General features: G+C 35.0%; 1 protein-coding gene across 6 annotated transcripts in view; it reads left to right on the top strand.

Moving 5' to 3' along the window:
- USP34 (ubiquitin specific peptidase 34) overlaps nucleotides 1-21,892 on the top strand; it is a 246,281-nt gene that overhangs the window by 95,971 nt on the left and 128,418 nt on the right. For 5 of the 6 annotated variants that reach the window (XM_024133567.3, XM_028496944.2, XM_024133568.3 and 2 more), the window contains 8 exons: nucleotides 7,049-7,174; nucleotides 7,361-7,490; nucleotides 8,158-8,193; nucleotides 8,568-8,698; nucleotides 8,992-9,602; nucleotides 12,009-12,223; nucleotides 15,701-15,816; nucleotides 15,908-16,035. In XM_024133567.3, coding sequence (XP_023989335.1) covers nucleotides 7,049-7,174; nucleotides 7,361-7,490; nucleotides 8,158-8,193; nucleotides 8,568-8,698; nucleotides 8,992-9,602; nucleotides 12,009-12,223; nucleotides 15,701-15,816; nucleotides 15,908-16,035 — 1,493 coding nt within the window. The remainder of the gene's footprint in view (nucleotides 1-7,048; nucleotides 7,175-7,360; nucleotides 7,491-8,157; nucleotides 8,194-8,567; nucleotides 8,699-8,991; nucleotides 9,603-12,008; nucleotides 12,224-15,700; nucleotides 15,817-15,907; nucleotides 16,036-21,892) is intronic. The other variant, XM_024133566.3, reaches the window with a different exon arrangement.

Here is a 21,892-nt window from a genome sequence, read left to right as displayed (position 1 = left end):
TGGGCCTAGCCGCTCTGTGGCATGTGGGATCTTCCCAGACTGGGGCACGAACCCATGTCCCCTGCATTGGCAGGCGGACTCTCAAACACTGCGCCACCAGGGAAGCCCTAAATCTTTAATTTCTTTGAGGCATGTTTTGTAGTTTTCACTGTACAGGTCTTTCCCCTACTTTGTTTCATTTCTAAGTATTTATTCTTTTTATGCTATTGTAAACGGAATTGCTGTCTTAAATTTCTTGTCAGGTATTTCACTTCTGGTATATAGAAACAGCTGAATTTTGCTTTTTGAGCTTGTACTGTATAACTTTGTGAATTTGCTTATTAGCTCTACTAGCTTTCTATATATATAAAATCATGTCATTTATGAATATTTTTACATCTTCCTTTCCAAATGATTTAGTATTTATTTATTTTTGTGGTCTGATATCTCTGGCTAGAATTTCTATGTAGTGTTGAATGGCAGTGATGAATGCGAGCATCATTGTCTTGTTCCTGATCCTAGGGGAAATTTTTTCAGTCATTGGATACTGAGTGTGATGTTAGCTGTGGAATTTTTCTTTATTCTTAAAGTTCTGACAGTTTTTATCATGAAAAGGTGTTGGATTTTTGTCAGATGCCTTTTCTGCATCAGTTGAGAAGATTATGTGGCTTTTTTCCTTCTTTCTATTAATAGGATGTATTACAGTAAGTGTTTTTCTTATTGAACTACCCTTGTATTCCTGGAGTAAATCTCATTTGGTCACAGTGAAAATTCTTTCAGTATGCAGCTGTATTTGATTTGCTAATATGCAGTTGTATTTGATTTGCTAATATTTTGTGGAGAACTTTAGTATCATTGAAAGAGATATTGCTCTGTGATTTTCTGTTCTTATGAAGGCTTTGGTATCAGGTCAGTGCTAGTCTCATAGAGTGAGGAAGTATTTCATTCTCTTCAGTTTGGGGGGAGGGTTTGAGAAGGATTGGTGATAATTTTTCTATAAATGTTTGGTAGAGTTCACTAGTTAAAGACCATGTATTTTAGTACTTTGTTGGGAGGTTGAGTACTGACTCAGTCTCTTGTTAAAGCTCTATTGACATTTTCCTGTTCTTCTTGAGTCAGTTTAGGTAATTTGTAAGGAATTTATTTTGGCATACAGTTGTTCATGGTATTTTCTTATAATTTTTTTTTTAACTCTAAGTTTGGAAGTAATATCCCACTTTCATTTCTGATTTTAGCTATTTACATCTTCTCTCTCCTCTTCTAAAAATATTTTTTAGTCAGTCTAGCAAAAAGTTTGTTATTTTGTGAATCTTTAGAAAAACCAACTATTGGTTTTGTTAATTTTTAAAAATTGTTTTCCTAATCTGTATTTTATTTATCTGTGTTCTCATCTTTATTATTTCCCTTCTTTTAGCTTTGGGTTTAGTTTATTATTTTTCTAGTTCCTTAAATGATAAAATTAGGTTGTTGATAATTAGATCTTTTTAAATTTACATTTACATTTACTAAATTTCTGTGTAGTGCTTTTTTGTATCCCATGTATTTTGTTTTGTTGTTTTTCAAGTCATTTGTTGCTAAATATTTTCTGATTTCCCTTGTCATTTTTTTCTTTGACCTATTGGTTGTTTAAGAATGTATTATTTAATTTCCATGTATTTGTGAAATTTCTAGTTTTCCTTCTAGTATTGATTTCTTAACTTCATCCTTTTGTGGCCAGAGAAAACACTTTGTATGATATCTGTCTTTTAAAATCTGTTGAGACTTGTTTTATCTTTTTAAATCTGTTGAGACTTGTTTTGTGGCCTAACATATGGTCTGTCCTGGAAAACTGTATTTTAGAAAAGAATACATTCTTTAGAAAAGAATGTTTTCTGCTGTTGTTGTGTGGAATGTTCTCTATGTCTGTTAGGTTTAATTGGTTTATTGTGCTCTACAAGTTTTCTCTTTCTTTTCTTCTGTCTCGTTGTTTTATCCATTATTGAAGTGGGTTATTGACATCTACAACTATTATTGTAGAACTTTCTATTTCTCCCTTAATTTGTCAATTTTTGCTTCAGTGTTTATTATATATTCTTGCTATATTGAACCTTTTATTAATGAATGATGTTACCTTTTGTCTCTGTTAACCTTTTTTTAAAAAAATCTTTAACTGTGGTAGGGAAAAAAACCCATGAAATTTACCCTCTGAACCATTTAAAAATTCTAATGGTGTTAATTGTATTCATATTGTTATGTAACAGATCTCTAGAACTTTTTCATCTTCCAAAACTGAAAGCCTGCACCTATTGAACAACAACTCCCCAATTCTCTCGCCTCACATCTCCTGGTATCCATCATTTGACTCTGCTTCCATCATTCTGTCTATATATTTCATATTAGTGGAATCCTGTAGTATTTGTCCTTTTGTGACTGGCTTATTTCACTCAGCATAATGTCCTCAAAGTTCACCATGTTCACCCTGTTCACTTATGTTGTGGCATGTGACAGGATTTCCTCCCCTTTTTGGCTGAATTATATTCTGTTGTATGTATGTGCCACATTGTATTTATACATTCATTTGTTGATGGGCATTTGGGCTGCTTTCACATCTTAGCTGCTGTAAGTAATGCTTTAGTGAACACAGGTGTGCAAATATCTCTTTGAAATCCCACCTTTAACTCTCTTGGATATATACCCAGGAGTGGGGTTGTTGGAGTATGTGATAATTCTTCTTTTTCTAGTAACTTTTAAAAAACTTAAACTACTTTATTTTAGTATGGTCAGCCCAGCTTTCTTTTGCTCATTATTTACATGGAATATCTTTTTCCATCCTCTCCAGTTTGTGTCTTTGGATGTAAAATGAATCTCTTGAGGACATCGTATATTTGTATCATGATTTTTAATCCATTCTGCTGTTCTTTGTCTTTTGAATGGAATGTTTAAACCATTTATTTATTTAAAAAACATTTTTATTGAAATATAGTTGATTTACAGTGTTGTGTTAGTTTCAGCAAAGTGTACAGCAAAGTGATTCAGTTATACATATATATAAATATATATATTTTAAAATTCTCTTCCATTATAGGTTATAATAAGATATTGAGTATAGTTCCCTGTGCGATACAGTAGGTCCTTTTTAATTATTTCATATATAGTATTGTGTATATTTCAATCCCCAAACTCCTAATTTATCTCTCTCCGCAAACCATTGATATTTAAAGTAATTACTCAGAGAAATTTAATTCTGCCATTTTTCTGTTTGTTTTTTATAGGTCTTTATAGTATTTTTGTCCATTATTTTCTCCATTACTGCCTTCTTTTTTTAGTTGATTTTTTTGTAGTGAAATATTTTGATTACCTTCTTATTTCCTTTTGTGTGTATTTTATAGATATTTTGTTTACAAAGTGGTAATTACATTTGACATATTGAAGTTCTTACAATCTAATTTGAATTTATGCCAGCTTAAATACCATACAAAAACTTTGTTTCTGTACAGCTTCCATCCCCCTTATTTTTTTATTAATATCACAGATTGCAGTTTTATATAATTTGTGCCCAATTGTGTAGAATAATAATAATTTTTCTTGTTTTTCTTCTTTAAATCATGTAGGAATTAAAAAATGGAGTTAGAAATAAAAACTATAATAATACTAGCTTTTAATTATCTATATATTTACCTTTATCAGAGATGTTTATTTCTTCGCTGTTGTCTAGCTTCCTTTCATTTTATTCTGAAGGACTTCCTGTTGCATTTCTTGCAGGGCAGGTCTAGTTGTAGGTCTAGTTTTGTTTATCTGGAAATTATTGATTTCTCATTATTTAAGGACAGATTTTTGCCAATTGTAGAATTCGCAGTTGAAAGATTTTTCTGTCACCCTTTGATATATCATCCTTCTTCCTCTGGCTTCCAAGGTTTGTAATTAGAAATTGGCTGATAGTCTTATTGAGTATCTGTTTTATGTGAATTGCTTATCTCTTCCTGCTTTCATGATTATTTTATTGTCTTTGGCTTTTAACAGTTCAATTATAATATCTCTTGGTATAACTCTCTTTGAGTTTATCCTACTGGGAGTGTGTTGAACTTTTTGGATTTGTAGACTTAGGTCTTTCCTCAAGTTGAGAAGCTTTTGGCCATTATTTCTTTAAATATACTTTGTGTACCTTTCTTTTCCTCTGGGATTTCTACAACGAGTGTATTGGTAGACTGGGTGGTGTCCCACAGGTCCCTTAGACTCTTCACTTTTCTTCATTCTTTTTTCTTTCTGTTCCTTAGATTCAGTAATTTCAGTTGTCCTATTTTCTTCAGTTGTCCTGTTTTCAAGTTTGCTATTCTTCTGCTTGCTCAGATCTGCTTTTGAGCCCCTCTAGTGTATTTTTTATTTCACTTATTTTACTTCTCAGCATTTCTTTTTGGCTCCCTTTTATAATTTCTTTTTAATGTTATTCGCATTTTGTTCATGCATTGTTTTCCAGCCTTCATCCTTTTCCTTTAGCTCTTTTAACATCTTTAAGGGTAGGTGTTTTAAGGTCTTTGTGTAGTAATTCCTATGGGTGAGCATTCTACAAATGATGGGTACATTTGTGTTGATTTATTTTATTTATTTGGATGGGCCATATTTTCCTGTTTCTTTTTATACTTTGTGTTGGTTTTCTTCTTTTTTTGGTTGAAAACATTGAATTTTATAATATGGTAACTTTGGAAAAGAGATTCTCTTCTTTTCTCAGTTTGTTCTTTTTTAATTGATCCCTAGCCTAAAAATGATCTAATATGAAAGCTCATGGTCTTTTCAGGTATTTTTCTGAGCTGTGTCTTTCCCTGGGAATGTGCAGTACCTTTCTAAATTGTTCTACGTATTTGGTTGTTATTGAGTGTCTAAAAAAACCCCTGGTTTGGCTCCTTTAATTCCCCCAGTAGTCACTCTCACTGATTTGGGTTGAAACAATGGCAGCTAGCCTCTGTGCCTGCACCTCACCCATCAGATGTAGTAATCCGAATTCAGAACACAGAATTTTGTTATTTGGACATTATTATTTGGACAAGATCATTATTGCCCACCCATGGCTCCAACAAACTGTACCAGAGTCATATATTGCTGTCCCCACAGCTGCCTGCCATAGGGTCAAGGAGTAGGAAATGGGTAGCTGCTGTCACACTGAAGGCTGAAATTGGCCAACATTAACAACAATTTACCAGCCAAGCTTTCGTTTGGGAGCACAAGAGTTCAAATTGGCTATTCCAGAGTTTCAGAAGAGTTACATCAGACAGTTTCTGCCAGTAGTACAGTTGCTTTCTAGGTACAGAGCTGGATCCCTGGCACTTCCTGCTTTGCCATCTTTCCTGACATTCTTTTCCTCTCTTTTCTTTTCAATAACTAGTTAGGAAGAGTCAGTGAACCAACTCCACACTGCCATTTTTACCAGGAACTAAAGCCGTCAATCTTAATATTTTTTTCCTGACTTTTGGATGTGTCTTCATAAAGTGCATCTTGAAAAGAGCTTTATGTAGTCTTTTGCCTCAGTTACAGGATTACGTAATTATCTTTTATGGGTCTTGTTACTTAAAAATAACCAATATTATATCTATTATGAAAATCCCATTTTATTAATATTTACGCTGGTACAAATCAGGAATTTATCACACAGTATGTTTTAATCACATTTTCATTAGGAAAAGTGTAAATCTAATAGTTACTTCTTGACGAAAAGCAAGTGTAAACTGTTAGTGCATTCCAATTATAATGTTAATTAATACTATATTAAAATATTCTTAGGTGAGATCTATAAAATTGGCAGACTTATAATTGATGATTTACTTCTCAAAATCAAATGATGTTTTTGGTCTTAAAGTACTGCAGTTGTGTAAAGAACACTGTTGAATTTAATAGTAGCATTGAAGTAAATGTAGTTTATTAGAAGTTACCTCAACGTAGAGGAATTCTTCCAGTGTTATTTTATTTTACCTTCTGTTTCAAAATTAGGTTGTGTATATTTACCCTGATAAGATGATGCCGTAGAAGAGAGTTTATGATTTACACCTGAAAAATATAAAAGTCAGTGTTTTCGAATAGAAATATATACTTTTTCTAATAGACTTTTTATGTATTGTAAATAAGTAGGATAGGTTTTACCTTTGGAGTCCTGAAATGGGGTATTTCTGACCAAGTCAGATTTGTTGCTGTATCTTGATTTAGCAGTTAGCACCTTTGTAGCTGTAAAAGATGCTTATTTTACATGGCATTTTAATATTTAGTAGTCATATCTCTGTAAATATTATATTTTCCCTCATATTTATATATTTCCCTTATAATTCTGTTTAGTATAACAAAGGAGACTTTCCTAGTTTATATTATATAGACCTTGATTATAAAGGGGTTTCTATTTTGTACTGTATTTCAATTAATGACCATGTTATATAAATACTTTATAACACTTAATGTGAGAAATATAATACAGTCAATCCTTGATCAACATGGGGATTAGGGACGCCAGCTCTCTGCACAGTCGAAAATCCATGTGTAACTTTACAGTTAGCCTTCCGTATCCACAGTTCCGTATCTGTGGATCATATAGTACTGTAGTATGTATTTAGTGAAAAAAAAAAAAAACCTTGTCTAAGTGGATGCACACAATTCAAACCTATGTTGTTCAAGGGTCCACTGTACACTTAAAAAATAATATTTATTTGGTTTTCTCTCCTAATTGTAATTTATTTTATTTTTTATTGCCTACATTTTAATTAACCATTTAACTTGTTTTTATATTAGTGATATGTTCCTAAATTTAATTGGAATCCTTTTTATACTTGGATTCCAGAAACTATTTATTGCAGGCTTCCTTCTTGAGGTTAAAAAATTATGCATGTGGTTTGCTTGGATAAAGTGAAGTTCTGCTTAAGTGGAATTTTATTTTCACAATCTTATGTACTGCGATTTATGACATTTGGTAATTAATGTTTTACTAATATATTAAAAAATATCAGTGTACTAGCCAGCTTCTTCACTTTTAAACTTATATAACTTTTTTGGTGTCAGGTTATTTATTTATGTACTGTGATTATTTTTGACTATTGCTTCTACTTTTATTTTCTAGCTGAAACACTGTAGTCGGTATATACATGACTTATTTCCCTCACTCATCAAGAATTTGGATCCAGTACCACTTAGACATCTTCTTAATCTGGTCTCAGCTCTTGAACCAAGTGTTCATACTGAACAGGTAATTCATTCAAAACATAATTTTTTTTTTTTTGTAAAATGAAAATTTATTTGTGATTCAGATGATTTAACTTGTAGTTTATTACTGTTGGCATTTCAGTTAGTCAAAAGGATATTAAATTTGATACAGTATTTCCTAAAACCTCTCCTCTTTTTTTTTTGTTTTGTTTTTTTTGTTTTTTTAAAGACACTGTACTTGGCATCGATGTTAATTAAAGCATTGTGGAATAATGCACTAGCAGCTAAGGCCCAGCTATCTAAACAGAGCTCTTTTGCATCTTTACTAAACACTAATCTTCCCATTGGAAATAAGAAAGGTTAGTAAAGTATATGTAATTTGAAGTAAGTTGTTCATAGCTTATAACTCAAATTTGAAGTAGTTTCTGCAAATTAGTTTCAGTTTAATCTCAGTTTTGAAATAAGTTGGAAAAGGAGGTGTTGGTTTTCTTAAAACATTAATAAATTGGGGTTAGCTCATGTTTTTGTTTTACTGTTCAAATAACAGCAATAACGTTTCAGTTGTTACTGGATCTTTCATTAGTGTTCTTTTAAGAAAAAGAAAAAAAACAAAATATCTCATAAAAGCTTTAGAGCTTTTGGTTAGAAAACAGTCAACATGATTTCTTTTAGAAATAATTTTGAGAATAGAACATAATGATACATTTCTCTTTCTGTGTTTTCTACTTCAAAGTTTTCTGTCTTTCCAGGTATTTTATGTGTGCTTTTACATGTATAGCTTTCTAGGGTTTCCTAAAACTTTATCAGCTTTACCCCTCTTTTTGTTTCCTGACATCATATACTACCCTTTTCTTAGGCTTTCCTGTGCAGGCACCCACAAGTACTACGATACGTGGTGGGGACTTACATTATTGCAGGTTTCCCTACCTATATCTTGTTGATTATGTAATAAAAACAACTGATATGTGCCCCAAAGAAATTCAGTCACTTAGATTATTTCCATCCTGTTTTTTCCTTTTCCTTCAGAGGACGAAGAGCTCAGAAGAGCTGCACCATCACCTTGTAAGTTGAGTCTTAGAAATGTATGGCAAGATGACTTGTAGTTTTATTTTGATGATCATCTGGAGTTAATTAATTTTATATAATATATTTGTATCACAGTCATAAAGTTCATTTTGCATAGGAGATGTAAATCCTGACTACCTATCTATCTTACTTACCCTTTTTGCTTAAATCATTAGTATCCTGACTTTTAATTGAAATCATGTATCTCTTCTTTAGAAATAATTGGCAAATGTTAACGTATTTCCAGATTATATTTTTGGCTACTTAGCATGAAGATTTGGTATATCAAAGAATCAAAGGATTATGACATTCTGATAGATCCATGTTAATACAAGTTAGAAGTAAAAAAAAACCCCATCATTTTAATATAGGGTCACCTGCAGCCAGTCCTCAAAGCAGTGATAACAGCGATACCCATCAAAGTGGAGGCAGTGACATTGAAATGGATGAGCAACTTATTAATAGAACCAAACATGTGCAGCAGCGACTTTCAGATACAGAGGTATGAAAATACTTTTTCCTCCCGCTTTAAAGAGATTTTTTAATTTTGGGGTTTGTGCCATGTTTATCCTTTGAACTAGGAATATAAACATGATGCTAGTTGAGGCCTTTCCTATCTTTTAAGTATCACTGAGGTTCTTTACTTTTCTTTGAGTTTTTAATTCCATTTTGTATTGTTCAATGAAATTTGTCAGGACTGTGGCAGCCTTTTAAAAAAGTATAGTGTGTTAATGTCATTTACTTTTTTCTTACTAGTTTCAATATTTATTTAAATCTCTTTGTTTCTAAATATAGGAATCCATGCAGGGAAGTTCTGATGAAACTGCCAACAGTGGTGAAGATGGAAGCAGTGGTCCTGGTAGCAGTAGTGGACATAGTGATGGATCTAGCAATGAGGTGAATTCTAGCCATGCAAGCCAGTCAGCAGGGAGCCCTGGCAGTGAGGTACAGTCAGAAGACATTGCAGATATTGAAGCCCTTAAAGAAGAAGATGAAGATGACGATCATGGTCATAATCCTTCTAAAAGCAGTTGTGGTACAGATCATCGGAACAGGAAATTAGAAAGTCAAGCAGGCATTTGCTTAGGGGATTCCCAAGGTCCATCAGAAAGAAGTGGGACAAGCAGTGGAACAGGAAAGGACCTGGTTTTTAACACTGAGTCAGTGCCATCAGTAGATAATCGAATACGAATGCTAGATGCCTGTTCACACTCTGAAGACCCAGAACATGATATTTCAGGGGAAATGAATGCTGCTCATATAGCACAAGCATCTCAGGAATCTTGTATTACACGCACTGGGGACTTTCTTGGGGAGACTATTGGGAATGAATTATTTAATTGTCGGCAGTTTATTGGTCCACAGCATCACCACCACCACCACCACCATCATCACCACCACGATGGGTAAGTCAACCTAAAAATAAAACAGCTTACATATCCTTTAGGGAGTTAATTATAGCCTATATTTATTCAATTGTCATATATTCTAGATCAGTGCTGTCCAATAGGAATATAATGTAAGCTACAAATGCATGCCATTAATGTAAGCTACAAATGCATGCCATAAGTATGTAATTTTTAATTTTCATTAATTAATTTATTTTTGGCCACGCCCTGCAGTTTGCGGGATCTTAGTTCCCCAACTTGGGGTCGAACCCATGCCCCACTGCAGTGGAGGCACGGAGTCTTAACCACTGGATCGCCAAGGAAAGTCCCAATTTTTAATTTTCTAATGGGCACATTTTAAAAAGCAAGATGAAACAGATAAGATTAATTTTAATTATAAATTTTATTTAAAGCAGTAATATCCAAAATATCATATATCCACATGTAATCTGCGTAAAATTTTTTTTTTTTTTTTTTTTTTTTGCAGTATGCGGGCCTCTCACTGTTGTGGCCTCTCCCGTTGCGGAGCACAGGCTCCGGACGCGCAGGCTCAGTGGCCATGGCTCACGGGCCTAGCCGCTCCGTGGCATGTGGGATCTTCCCGGACCGGGGCACAAACCTGTGTCCCCTGTATCGGCAGGCGGACTCTCAACCACTGTGCCGCCAGGGAAGCCCCGTGTAAAATTTTTAATAAAATTTTTTTTGTACTAGGTCTTCAATAATCTTTGTATATTTAATACTCCTAACATCTTCGTTTAGACCAGCCATTTTTTACACGTGCAGTGGCCACAGGTGGTTAGTGGCTGTTGTATTCGACAACACAGATCTAGATCTTCAACTCCTTGTAATAATTGCCTAATAGTAGATAGTAAATTGCTTCTGGAAACTTCCATTAAAGTGTGATCATGAAAAGGGAAATTTTATGCACATTCTAATTTTAGGATATTAGTAAGGATAAAGCCTCAGCATAAAGCTTTTTGATTATCTGTGAAATATGCCTGTGGTGTTTAATAGTAAGTGATTCTGTCATTTACTAGTGTTACAGTATTGGGCAAGGTACTCAGTTGTTCTTACTATCATTTTCTCATCTATAAAATAGGAACAATAGTACTTATCTCATGGGCTTATTGGGAGCATTTCATGGGCTGATATGATTGGCACATAATAAGAATTTAATAAATATTAGCTGCTATTTATTATTACTGTCATTGCAAGTAGTAATATTTGAGTTAATGATGAAATATAGGGATATGTAGTTTATCAGGATTTATCTTAGACCTGACTGTTTGCCAGGCCTTTCAGAATTTAATATGGTTGTTTGGGAGAACTACACATCCATACATATTCTTACTTTATTTCCTTTGCCTTTTTCATCTTATCATTAACCCATATGAGTTTACAGTAATGTTTCTTAGTCATGGCAGTATTGATGTTTTGGGCCAGGTAATTCTGTGTTTTGTATTTACAGCAATGTGAATGCTACCCTCTGCATTGTAGGATGGATGTTTAGCAGCATCCCTAGCCTCTAGGCCTACATACTAGAGCAATCTCCCAAGTTGTGATAACCAAAAATTGTGTCTAGACATTGCCAGATGTCCCCTTGGCCTTCTGTTTGAGAACCACTGGTGTATGGTCTGACATTACAGAAATGCACTTTCAGAGTTCTCCCCAGGACATACTGAAGACAAAGCAATTAGTTCATAAAACTGAGGAGGGTAATATGTTCAGTTTGGTACATTGTAAATCTCTTTTAGTGTTCACACCAACCCTCTACCTGAAAAGACCTAATGATTTATTTTTTTTATGTTGGCCATTTCCATATTCTCTGTGTATGGGTACCATTTGTGAGTCTCTAAATCAATCCTGAACTTTTCTTCTTCGTGTTATTTTTATCATTTTGTCTTTACATCCTTAGAGCACCCCGTATGGTATGTTTTAGAAGGGAGGGCTTAATAGGTGTTTATTGAGTTAAAAGTCCCTCAGTTAATACTAACCACATCTAGATTGCAACTGTAAATTGAAATTTTTTTCCTGGTAGTTATCTGATTTGGTTCTGCAGTTGGAAGAACAAATGTAAATAAATTTTAAGGTTTCACTTTAAGATTTGAGTTTATAAAAAAATTACCTAACAGTTAAATTTACTGATTTTTTTTTTTCCTAAAATTATTCTCTTTGAAGTTCTTTTAGTGAAGTGTGTTGATGGGCTAGATAATATGTAGGTATATTGTAGAATAGTGTTGACTTTGTGGGCTTTTTATTTTTTGTAAAGCTGTCAGTATTCCATATTGTTAACAAACAAATGTAGCTTTATTCTTGAGTGGGTTGTAACTTGTGCCAAATGTTTTGAGAGATATTTTTTGTGATTCACAATGTGTGTTTAAATTTGTAATTGCTAACTTTGTACTACTCCTCTCTGTGTTACAGTCATATGGTTGATGATATGCTAAGTGCAGATGATGTCAGTTGCAGCAGCTCCCAGGTCAGTGCAAAATCAGAAAAAAATATGGCTGATTTTGATGGTGAAGAATCTGGGTGTGAAGAGGAGCTAGTTCAGATTAATTCACATGCAGAGCTAACATCTCATCTCCAACAACATCTTCCCAATTTAGCATCTATTTACCATGAACATCTTAGTCAAGGTAAGGTTCTGTAGTAAGTAAAATATATTCCTTTATTTAAAATAGGAATAATTTATATAACACATTGTTGAATCAACAGTCAATGTTTTGTTACTTCAATGTTTTTGCCAAATAATTTTCATATTATAGTTTTTTTCCCCAAGGAAATGAAATTATTATGAATACTCCATCATGAATATGAAGGCTGCAGATCCATCAGGAGATATTTAACAAGGAAAAGAAATAAAAAATAATATGTATAAAAATTATAGCTTTGTATTTGAGAAAATATATGGCTGCATTAGATTTTATATTCAGGAATCATAGGACTTAAAAGTAGGAGATTACACAGAATCACATGTTGTATGATTCCATTTATATAAAAGGACTAAGATAGGCAAATCTGTAGAGATAGAAAGTATAGATTAGTGGTTCCCTGTGGCTGGTGAGGATTGGGAGAAATAAGAAGAGGGGTGACTGCTAAAGGATGAGGTGTTTCTTTCATCTGGGGTGGTGAAAATGTTCAAAAAACGATGGTTCTAATCACTCTAAATCAGTCTTAAAAAGATGATAGGATATGACCAAACTAAAGAATAGAGGTTAGAAGAGGTTAAAGAATAGTAGGAGATAAAGGAGGAAAGGGAGAAAAATTAAGAGGGAAAACAGTTCTAGAATTGGCAATTTAAAGGTCCATATCCAACCTCTTGCTTGGTTACATACCATCAGCAGTTGCTAGCCTAGGACATGGGTTTGAGGATGCCAGTAAATTATAAACTAAGTAAACCAGATAGATTAGGTTTATGCTTTTAAAGCCACGATCAGACTTGGAGATGCAATTTTTGGATCTTGGCAACAACTTTCTGATTTCACATGTTACTTGCGTATAATCTAGATAAGGTTATTTTGACTTTTTTTTTTCTTCCTTTTTTTTTGGCCGTGCTGTGTGGCTCGCGGGATCTCAGTTCCCCGACCAGGCACCGAACCCGGGTCCTCAGCAGTGAGAACGCGGAGACCTAACCACTGGACTGCCAGGGAATTCCCTATTTTGACATTTTTGTTGTTATTGTGGTTGTTGAGAAATGAATGGGTTAAGATTGAGGCCAATTTAATTTTATACCATATTTATTAAATTTTCACCATTCTTCTATTCTTAACCCATTTTTCCTTTATTCAGTATTGTACATATTTTTTTACTATATGGAGTTAGAAATTGAGCAAAATATTAGACGTATTAATGCTCTCCAAATCTACTTTGTATTACTGTGTATTTAATACTATAGAGAACTCTTCCAACACAGTAAGACAATACAATTTAAAAATGGACAGCAGGTATGAATAAATTTAGTTAATTCATAAATGAAGATATAAAAATGGTCAGTAAATACATGAAAAAGATGTTCAATATCTGCAGTCATCTGTGAAATTCAAATTAAAACTACAACTGATATTTCTACTCATTTGGGATAGGTAAAAAATTAGGAACTTAATGGTATCAAATGGCACTAAGGATGCAGAGCAACTACAACTCTCATACATTGCTCTGAAGGAGCTTAAAATAGTACAGGCAGTGTAGAGTACTGTTTTAGCAGTTTCTTTTAAAGTTAAACTTGTACTTACCATATGACCCAGCAATTCCTATTCTAGGTATTTACCCAAGAGAAATGAAAACATACGTCCACAAAAAGATTTGTACCTGAATGTTCATAACGGCTTCATTATGAACCTCAGCTGGAATTAACTGGTAGATAAACAAATTGTTGTATATTCACAGTGGAATAAAAAGGAAAGAGCTACTGATACGTTCAACACCACGGCTGAATATCAAAAAACATTCTAAGCAAATGAAGCTAGACAGAAGAATACATACTGTATATCATTTATATGCACTTCTAAAATTTCCTAAAGTAATTTATAATGGTTGACATCTACTCAGTGATTGGTGGTGGGGATTGATTGTAAAGGGACACAAGAGAACTTTTTGGGGTGATAGAAATGTTCTAGATCTTGATTATGTATTTACATTGTATTTTAATAAAATTAATTTTAAAAAGTAAATACCAAAACAAATAAACCAAACAAACCCCAAACTTAAAAAGTCAAGCTACAAACAGGGAGAAATATTTGCAAATCATATATCTAATAAAGGGCTTGTATCCAGACCATATAAGAACGTTTACAACTCAGTAGTAAGACAACTTAATTAAAATTGGGAATTGATTTATTTCACCAAAGAAGGTACACAAATGGCTAATAAGCACATGAAAAGATGCTTAGCATCATTAGTCATTAGGGAAATTAAAATTAAAGACCAGAATGAGATTCTACTGTATATCTGTTAGAATGGCTAAAATTAAAAAGAGCGACCATACCTATGTGTTGGAAAACAGTTTGGCAGTTTCTTCAAATTTTAAACATACGTGTTTACCTTATGACCCAACAATTCCACTTCTAAGTATTTACCTTAAAGAAAAGAAAGCATATGTCTATACAAAGACTGGTTACATCAGTGTTACGGCAGCATTATTCATACTAGACAAAAACTGGAAACTATCCAAATTTTCAGTAATTGGTAGATATATAAACAATATTTTCATATAATGGAATATTATTCTGTATTTAAAAGGAACACACTACTGATAGGTGCTTCAACATGGATGAACCTCAGACATTTTGCTAAGTGAACAAAGACGTAAGACTATACATACGTATTGTATGATTCCATTTATATGAAATTTCTAGAAAAGGCTAATTTATGGGGATGGAAGAACAGACTAGGGCTTGGGAATGGGATCAGGAATTAAATGTAATTAGGTATGAGGGAATGCTTTACGGTGGTGAAAGTGTTCTAAAACAGAATTATGGTGAAGGTTGCATAATTCTCATTTTAATGAAATCAATGTACATGTACAGTTTAAGAGGGAAATTTCATGGTAAAGCTGTTAAAGACAAAGAAGCATTTTTTCTTAATATAACAGAGCTAGGGAGAATTTATAGTCTGGCACTCAGAAAGTCTGAATTATTATAATAGACGCTTTGAATTTAATTGAATGTTTTGAGTAAATCATCTCAATTAAAAAAATCTTTAGGTATAAGACATTTTACAGAAGGTCATTTAGAGGAACGTCCTTTGGGTATATAGTTAATTCAGTTAAATTTTCTTCCTAATGTTTAATTTGGGTTTCAAATATTTATATACAGTTCTCTTGACATGTGGAAAACATTAAATAATCATACTTATTAGTAATAGTGAGGAGGCTATGAAATAGTGGAGAGGCTATGAAACCTTCTTATTTTACTTTAGTAGTATCAAACTCTAAACAGTACTATTCTGTCTCATTCATAAAGCAACTGTGTTAATCTTGTTTTTATCTTGTGATGTAAGAAGAGATTTATTGTTATACTTCACTTTGAATTTGTTAACTTTATGAATGCTGTAGTTCACTTTACAATTTCAGTCAACTGCATTCCTCTATAGTGTGTTATATTTTGCCCCTTCAGGACCTACAGTTCATAAACATCAATTCAGCAGTAATGCTGTGACAGACATTAATTTGGATAACGTTTGCAAGAAAGGAAACACTTTGTTGTGGGATATAGTCCAAGATGATGATGCAGTAAGTTATTTAATAAAGCTAAAAGACTACAAAATTACAGCAAAATGCCTTCAGTATAAACAATAACTTTTTGTATATACATTTTTTGTAGGTTAATCTTTCTGAAGGATTAATAAATGAAGCAGAGAAACTTCTCTGTTCCTTAGTATGTTGGTTTACGGATAGACAGATTCGAATGAGATTCATTGAAGGTTGCCTTGAAAATTTAGGAAACAACAGGTAAATAGGAATTTAAAATTTTTTATGCAATAATCATATTCATAATCAATGTTCTTATTGACCTAGATATGGTGGGTTCATAGCATTTAATGTACCATTATCAACCTTTTTTTTTTTTTTTTTTTTTTTTTTTTTTTTTTTTTTTTGTGGTATGCGGGCCTCCCTCTGCTGTGGCCTCTCCCGTTGCGGAGCACAGGCTCCGGACGCGCAGGCTCAGTGGCCATGGCTCACGGGCCCAGCCGCTCCGCGGCATGTGGGATCCTCCCAGACCGGGGCGCGAACGCAGTTCGCCTGCATCGGCAGGCGGACGCGCAACCACTGCGCCACCAGGGAAGCCCTATTTTTTTTTTTGTAATTGTGGTTTTTATATTAGTTCTAAACTGTTTTCCCCCACAGGGTTTATATGTTATCACACAGTCTTGCTTTTTTCAGCACTTTTCGGCACTCTTGATTAGATCCCCTCCAACAGAGACAAAGGAATACTGTCTTCTTGATTCTGGGAACATGGTGGTGATCACTGTATTTTCAGATTACAGTTTAAATGTTCTTGAACTGTTATATATAAAGGAAGCTAAATACAATAAGTGAAGTTAAACTTAAGCTGAAATATAAACATTTTGATAATGGCATTGTTCTTCCATCTGGGTGGATCTTTTGACTTCTGTAGTGCACAAAGAATTAGGTTAGTTATGTTTTTTCCGTAGTTTGAATTCTGCCATGTATTTATATACTTCTTATTGGGGCTGAAATAATTACCACAAGTTTCTTGATTTTCAGTTCTGTTCCGTTGATACAGTCTCCAGTTTCCCTTATACTGCTGTGATAATATTGTTCCATTCTCTGATGTAGTGAATTCAGTTATTAATTGAATATATATATTTTTTAATTTATTTTTTTGTTTATGATTTTTGGCTGTGTTGGGTCTTTGTTGCTGCGTGTGGGCTTTCTCTAGTTGCGGCGAGTGGGGGCTACTCTTTGTTGCGGTGCGTGGGCTTCTCATTGTGGTGGCTTCTCTTGTTGCAGAGCGTGGGCTCTATAGTGCATGGGCTTCAGTAGATGCGGCTCATGGGCTCAGTAGTTGTGGCTCGTGAGCTCTAGAGCGAAGGCTCAGTAGTTGTGGTGCACAGGCTTAGTTGCTCCGCGGCATGTGGGATCTTCCCGGACCAGGGCTCCAACCCGTGTCTCCTGCATTGGCAGGCGGATTCTTAACCACTGTGCCACCAGGGAAACCCCTAATTGAATATATTATATTAATATTTTCAGCTTACCTCTGCCCAGGCTCAATATAAATGTCTAATTTTATTGAATATTTAACTGCTTCAAAAAATTTTTTTACCTAATTGAATTAGAAAAAGTATGTGCAATATTTAATTTTCTTCTTTTGATCTTTAAAGGGCCATAATTGGAACAATCACAATAGAAAAATCGCTTATTCATGCAGGTATAAGAAACCACTAATAGACCCCTGTTAGTGGATCAGTTGCCTCATTTGGCATATATTCTTTAAAAGGAATGCTTTTAATGGGTGGGGGATATTTCATCATTTACATAGGTATTATAGAAATTAGTTTAAAAATGTTTTGTCTTTTAAATATTTTTAAAAATATTTATTATTTATTTATTTATTGTGGCTGCTCCGGGTCTTAGTTGCTGTGTGCGGGATCTTCATTGCAGCACGTGAGATCTTTGTTGCGGCATGTGGACTCTTAGTTGCGGCATGCAAACTTAGTTGAGGCATGCATGCAGGATCTAGTTCCCCAACCAGGGATTGAACCTGGGCCCTCTACATTGGGAACGCAGAGTCTTACCCACTGGACCACCAGGGAAGTCCTAAAATGTTAATTGTCTTTTAAAAGTCTTTGTGAAGCTAATGAACACTTTTTAAAGTTGTATCAGTTTTTATTCCCCAGAAGTGCATCTGCATATCCTGTGGCCCAGCAGTTCCACTGCTAAGTATGTGCCATTTAATAATACATCCAGAAGGTCACCAAAAGACACATTCAAGAATGTTCATAAAAGCATTATTCAAAATAACTATTCTTTGTACTGCTATCCGAATGACAAAAAAAGAATAGGAAGGAAAATTAAATTGTGGGCTGTTTGTTGAATGAAATAGTATATATATAGTAGTAACAGTGAAAGAACTACAACTGCATGAAATAGCATGGTTGAATCTCACAGACATAATGTTGAGTGAAAGAAGCCACATGTAAAAAAGTATATCTCTATTACTCTGTTTATATAGAGTTTAAAAAAGGAAAACTGGGACTTACCTGGTGGCGCATTGGTTAAGAATCTGCCTGCCAATGCAGGGGACACGGGTTCGAGCCCTGGTTCGGGAGGATCCCACATGCCGCAGAGCAACTAAGCCCATGCGCCACAACTGCTGAGCCTGTGTTGTAGAGGCCATGAGCCACAGCTGCTGACCCCGCCTGCCACAGCTACCGAAGCCGGCACGCCTAGAGCCTGTGCTCCGCTACAAGAGAAGCCACCGCGGTGAGAAGTCCGTGCACTGCGATAAAGAGTAGCCCCCAGGGCTTCCCTGGTGGCGCAGTGGTTGAGAGTCCGCCTGCCGATGCAGGGGACACGGGTTCGTGCCCCGGTCTGGGAAGATCCCACATGCTGTGAAGCGGCTGGGCCCATGAGCCATGGCCGCTGAGCCTGTGCGTCCGGAGCCTGTGCTCCGCAGCGGGAGAGGCCACAACAGTGAGAGGCCCGCGTACTGCAAAAAAAAAAAAAAAAAAAAAAAAAAAAAGTAGTAGACCCTGCTCGCCGCAATTAGAGAAAGCCTGCGTGCAGCAACAAAGATGCAACGCAGCCATAAATGAATAAATTAAAAAAGAAAATCAGGAAAACTATTGTATTTAATAGTCAGTATAATGGTTACTCTTGGATTGTTAGTGACTGGAAAGGGGGCATATCCCAAGGCTTCTGGGATGCTGGTAATGATTTCTTTCTTGATGTTGGTGCATGTTACACAGGTATGTTCAGCTCCTAATATTTTTACTGTCACTTAGGTTTATACATGTATGTTACTTCAATAAAAAGGAAAATATCTATGTGAAAGATGAAATATCATGTAGCCTTTAAGAGTCAAATGTTTTCAAAGATTATATAATGATATGGGCATATACTCAGGCCCATTTGTTAAAAAGATTGCAAGCAATATGTGAGACTGTAGAATGGTTATTTCTGGGAGGAATCAGTTAATTTTTTCTTCTTTCATGGTTTTCTATTTTCTAATTTTTCCATAATGAACATATATTTTTCTAAGTAGTGTAGCTTAAAAGAGACAAAAGGAAAATTCTGTGTATAGAATGGAAAATCATCAGTTTGGATTTTTATTAAGCTTTAATTTGTTCACTCCCAAATCACTTGAAGTTGAAGCATATTTCATTTGTTGGAGGCAATCCTATACCTAATCATAGTTACTTAATGGTTTATTGATATATAGTAAACATAACTATTATATTGATGTTAATTTTGGCCTCAAAATTTACTCAGACGGTTGCTGTACGTACTATGCTAGGCCTATTATTAATTGTTTATATATGCCAGTACTTAGAGCATAGTGGCATTTCTTTAGCCTGTGACATATGCAACACATCCAGTGTATACCAGCTGAACTTACTGAAGTTATCATGCAAACTGAAAAATAATTAATTTTTTTAAACATTATTAGTTCCGGTTTCCTGATAAACTAGTATTTTGGGTTTTTTTTAACATCTTTATTGGAGTATAATTGCTTTACAATATTGTGTTAGTTTCTGCTGTATAACAAAGTGAATCAGCTATATTTATACTTTTATCCCCATATCCCTTCCCTCTTGCACCTCCCTCCCACTATCCCTATCCCACCCCTCTAGGTGGTCACAAAGCACCGAGCTGATCTCCCTGTGCTATGCAGCTGCTTCCCACTAGTTATCTATTTTACATTTAAACCAGTGGTTTTTAATGGGGGTGATTTTTTTCTCCCTAGGCAGTATCAGTATCTGGAGATATTTTTGGTTGTCACATTAATGAGTGGAATTGGAGATGTTACTTTGGGCTAGGGATGCTACTAAACGTCCCTCAATGCAGAGGACAGCTTTTCACAACAGAATTGTGTGAAGTGTCAGTATTGATATCAGAGTTTGAGAAATCCTGTTCTGAACACAAGAATCCTTTCTCCAAGGATTCCTTTCCCCCTGAGTTTGCCATCACAGTAGGAAAGGAGTGTTGCACAAGAGTGTTAATATTAATAGGAAAGCTCTTCCTTATGTTGAAACAAATGGGCCACTGAAATCTTAACTCATTTACCATTTTCCTGACATTTGACCGAAAAAACCCCACAGATGTCTGCTTCTTGATGATGTCAATTTTTTATGTAGTTTACACAGGTTTTATGTTTCTTTTTGCCGTTCGTGGGCCTCTCACTGTTGTGGCCTCTCCCGTTGCGGAGCACAGGCCCTGGACGCTCAGGCTCAGTGGCTATGGCTCACGGGCCTAGCTGCTCCGCGGCATGTGGGATCTTCCTGGACCGGGGCACGAACCCGTGTCCCCTGCATCGGCAGGCAGACTCTCAACCACTGTGCCACCAGGGAAGCCCCTATGTTTCTTTTTATTTTCTCTATGTTGACTTTTTAATTTTCCTTCTAGTTCCTCACTTGCCATGGTTTATAGACCTATCACCAGTTTTTGTTTGTTTTTGCTGTTCTATGGTCTTATTACAGTTTATTTTACAAATGAACTTAGCTTTCTTTTGAACAGTAATATGGGCTCATTACTTCTTCGGAAGCATAGAGATCTGAAAAAGGAAAAGTCTCCCATAAATCACACATAATTCTGCCATTTATACGGAACCCACTGTTAACACTTTAAAACACTTTTTAAAGTTTTTAAAGTGTTTACACTTTAAAACACTTTAAACATGCAGCATGTGCCTTATGCACATTTAGCCTTAGGCAGATTGTTTTATAAAGCACATAACATTTCAGCGGTGCAGGAGGTTTAAAGTTACACACGGAAACACATAGTAGACTGGTTTTGCAGAATGTTGTCGTAAAGTGAGAGCATGAGGTAGACAGTAGCTCCCACAATGAAAAATCCATTACTTTTCAGCTTGGTATTTGTTACTTTGGGTGAGTGAGATAAGACTGCTGTCTAGTGAGTAGGGTGGAAGTAGGAGTTGGGTTGTAATCAGCCCCTTTGGTGTTTTATGTTTACTAGAAGGCAGGTTCACATGCAGGTTCACATCCTGGGCTAGGTACCTCCTGAAATTCTCTGGCTTCTTGAGAATTGATTTGAGACTGTCTGGGAACCTATCCAGTGTGCTATTTTTTTGCCATTCGTTATGCAGTAGGTAGTTTAACCCATGTGTGAAATTTTTTGCCTTTGAATACTAAAGTAAAAATGCTCACGTGTCAGGGATTCTGTTTATATAAATAAAGGTTTATATAATTAAGAAATGCATGGTACTATGTACTTTTTTTTGGTTTTGTTTTCTCTCTGTAAAGACTATATTATATACAGCATTTCTTGTCAACTCTTGGTATATACTATAGTTTAAAATGACTGAGGGACTTCCCTGGTGGTCCAGTGTCTAAGACTCCATGCTCCCAATGCAGGGGTCCTGGGTTCGATCCCTGGTCAGGGAACTAGATCCCACATGCTGCAACTAAGAGTTTGCCCGCCACAGCTAAAAGATCCGGCATGCTGCAACTAAAAAGATCCCTCACACAGCAACAAAGATCCTGTGTGCCACAACTAAAACCCGACGCAGCCAAATAAGTAAATTTTTTTTTTTTTTTTTTTTTTTTTTTTTTTTTTGCGGTACGCGGGCCTCTCACTGTTGTGGCCTCTCCCGTTGCGGAGCACA

Source organism: Physeter macrocephalus, chromosome 12 (genome assembly GCF_002837175.3).
Source record: "Physeter macrocephalus isolate SW-GA chromosome 12, ASM283717v5, whole genome shotgun sequence".
NCBI classification, from domain to species: Eukaryota; Metazoa; Chordata; class Mammalia; order Artiodactyla; family Physeteridae; genus Physeter; species Physeter macrocephalus.
The sequence above is the reverse complement of the archived record's forward strand: the minus strand, read 5'-3'. Positions and strand labels throughout refer to the sequence as shown.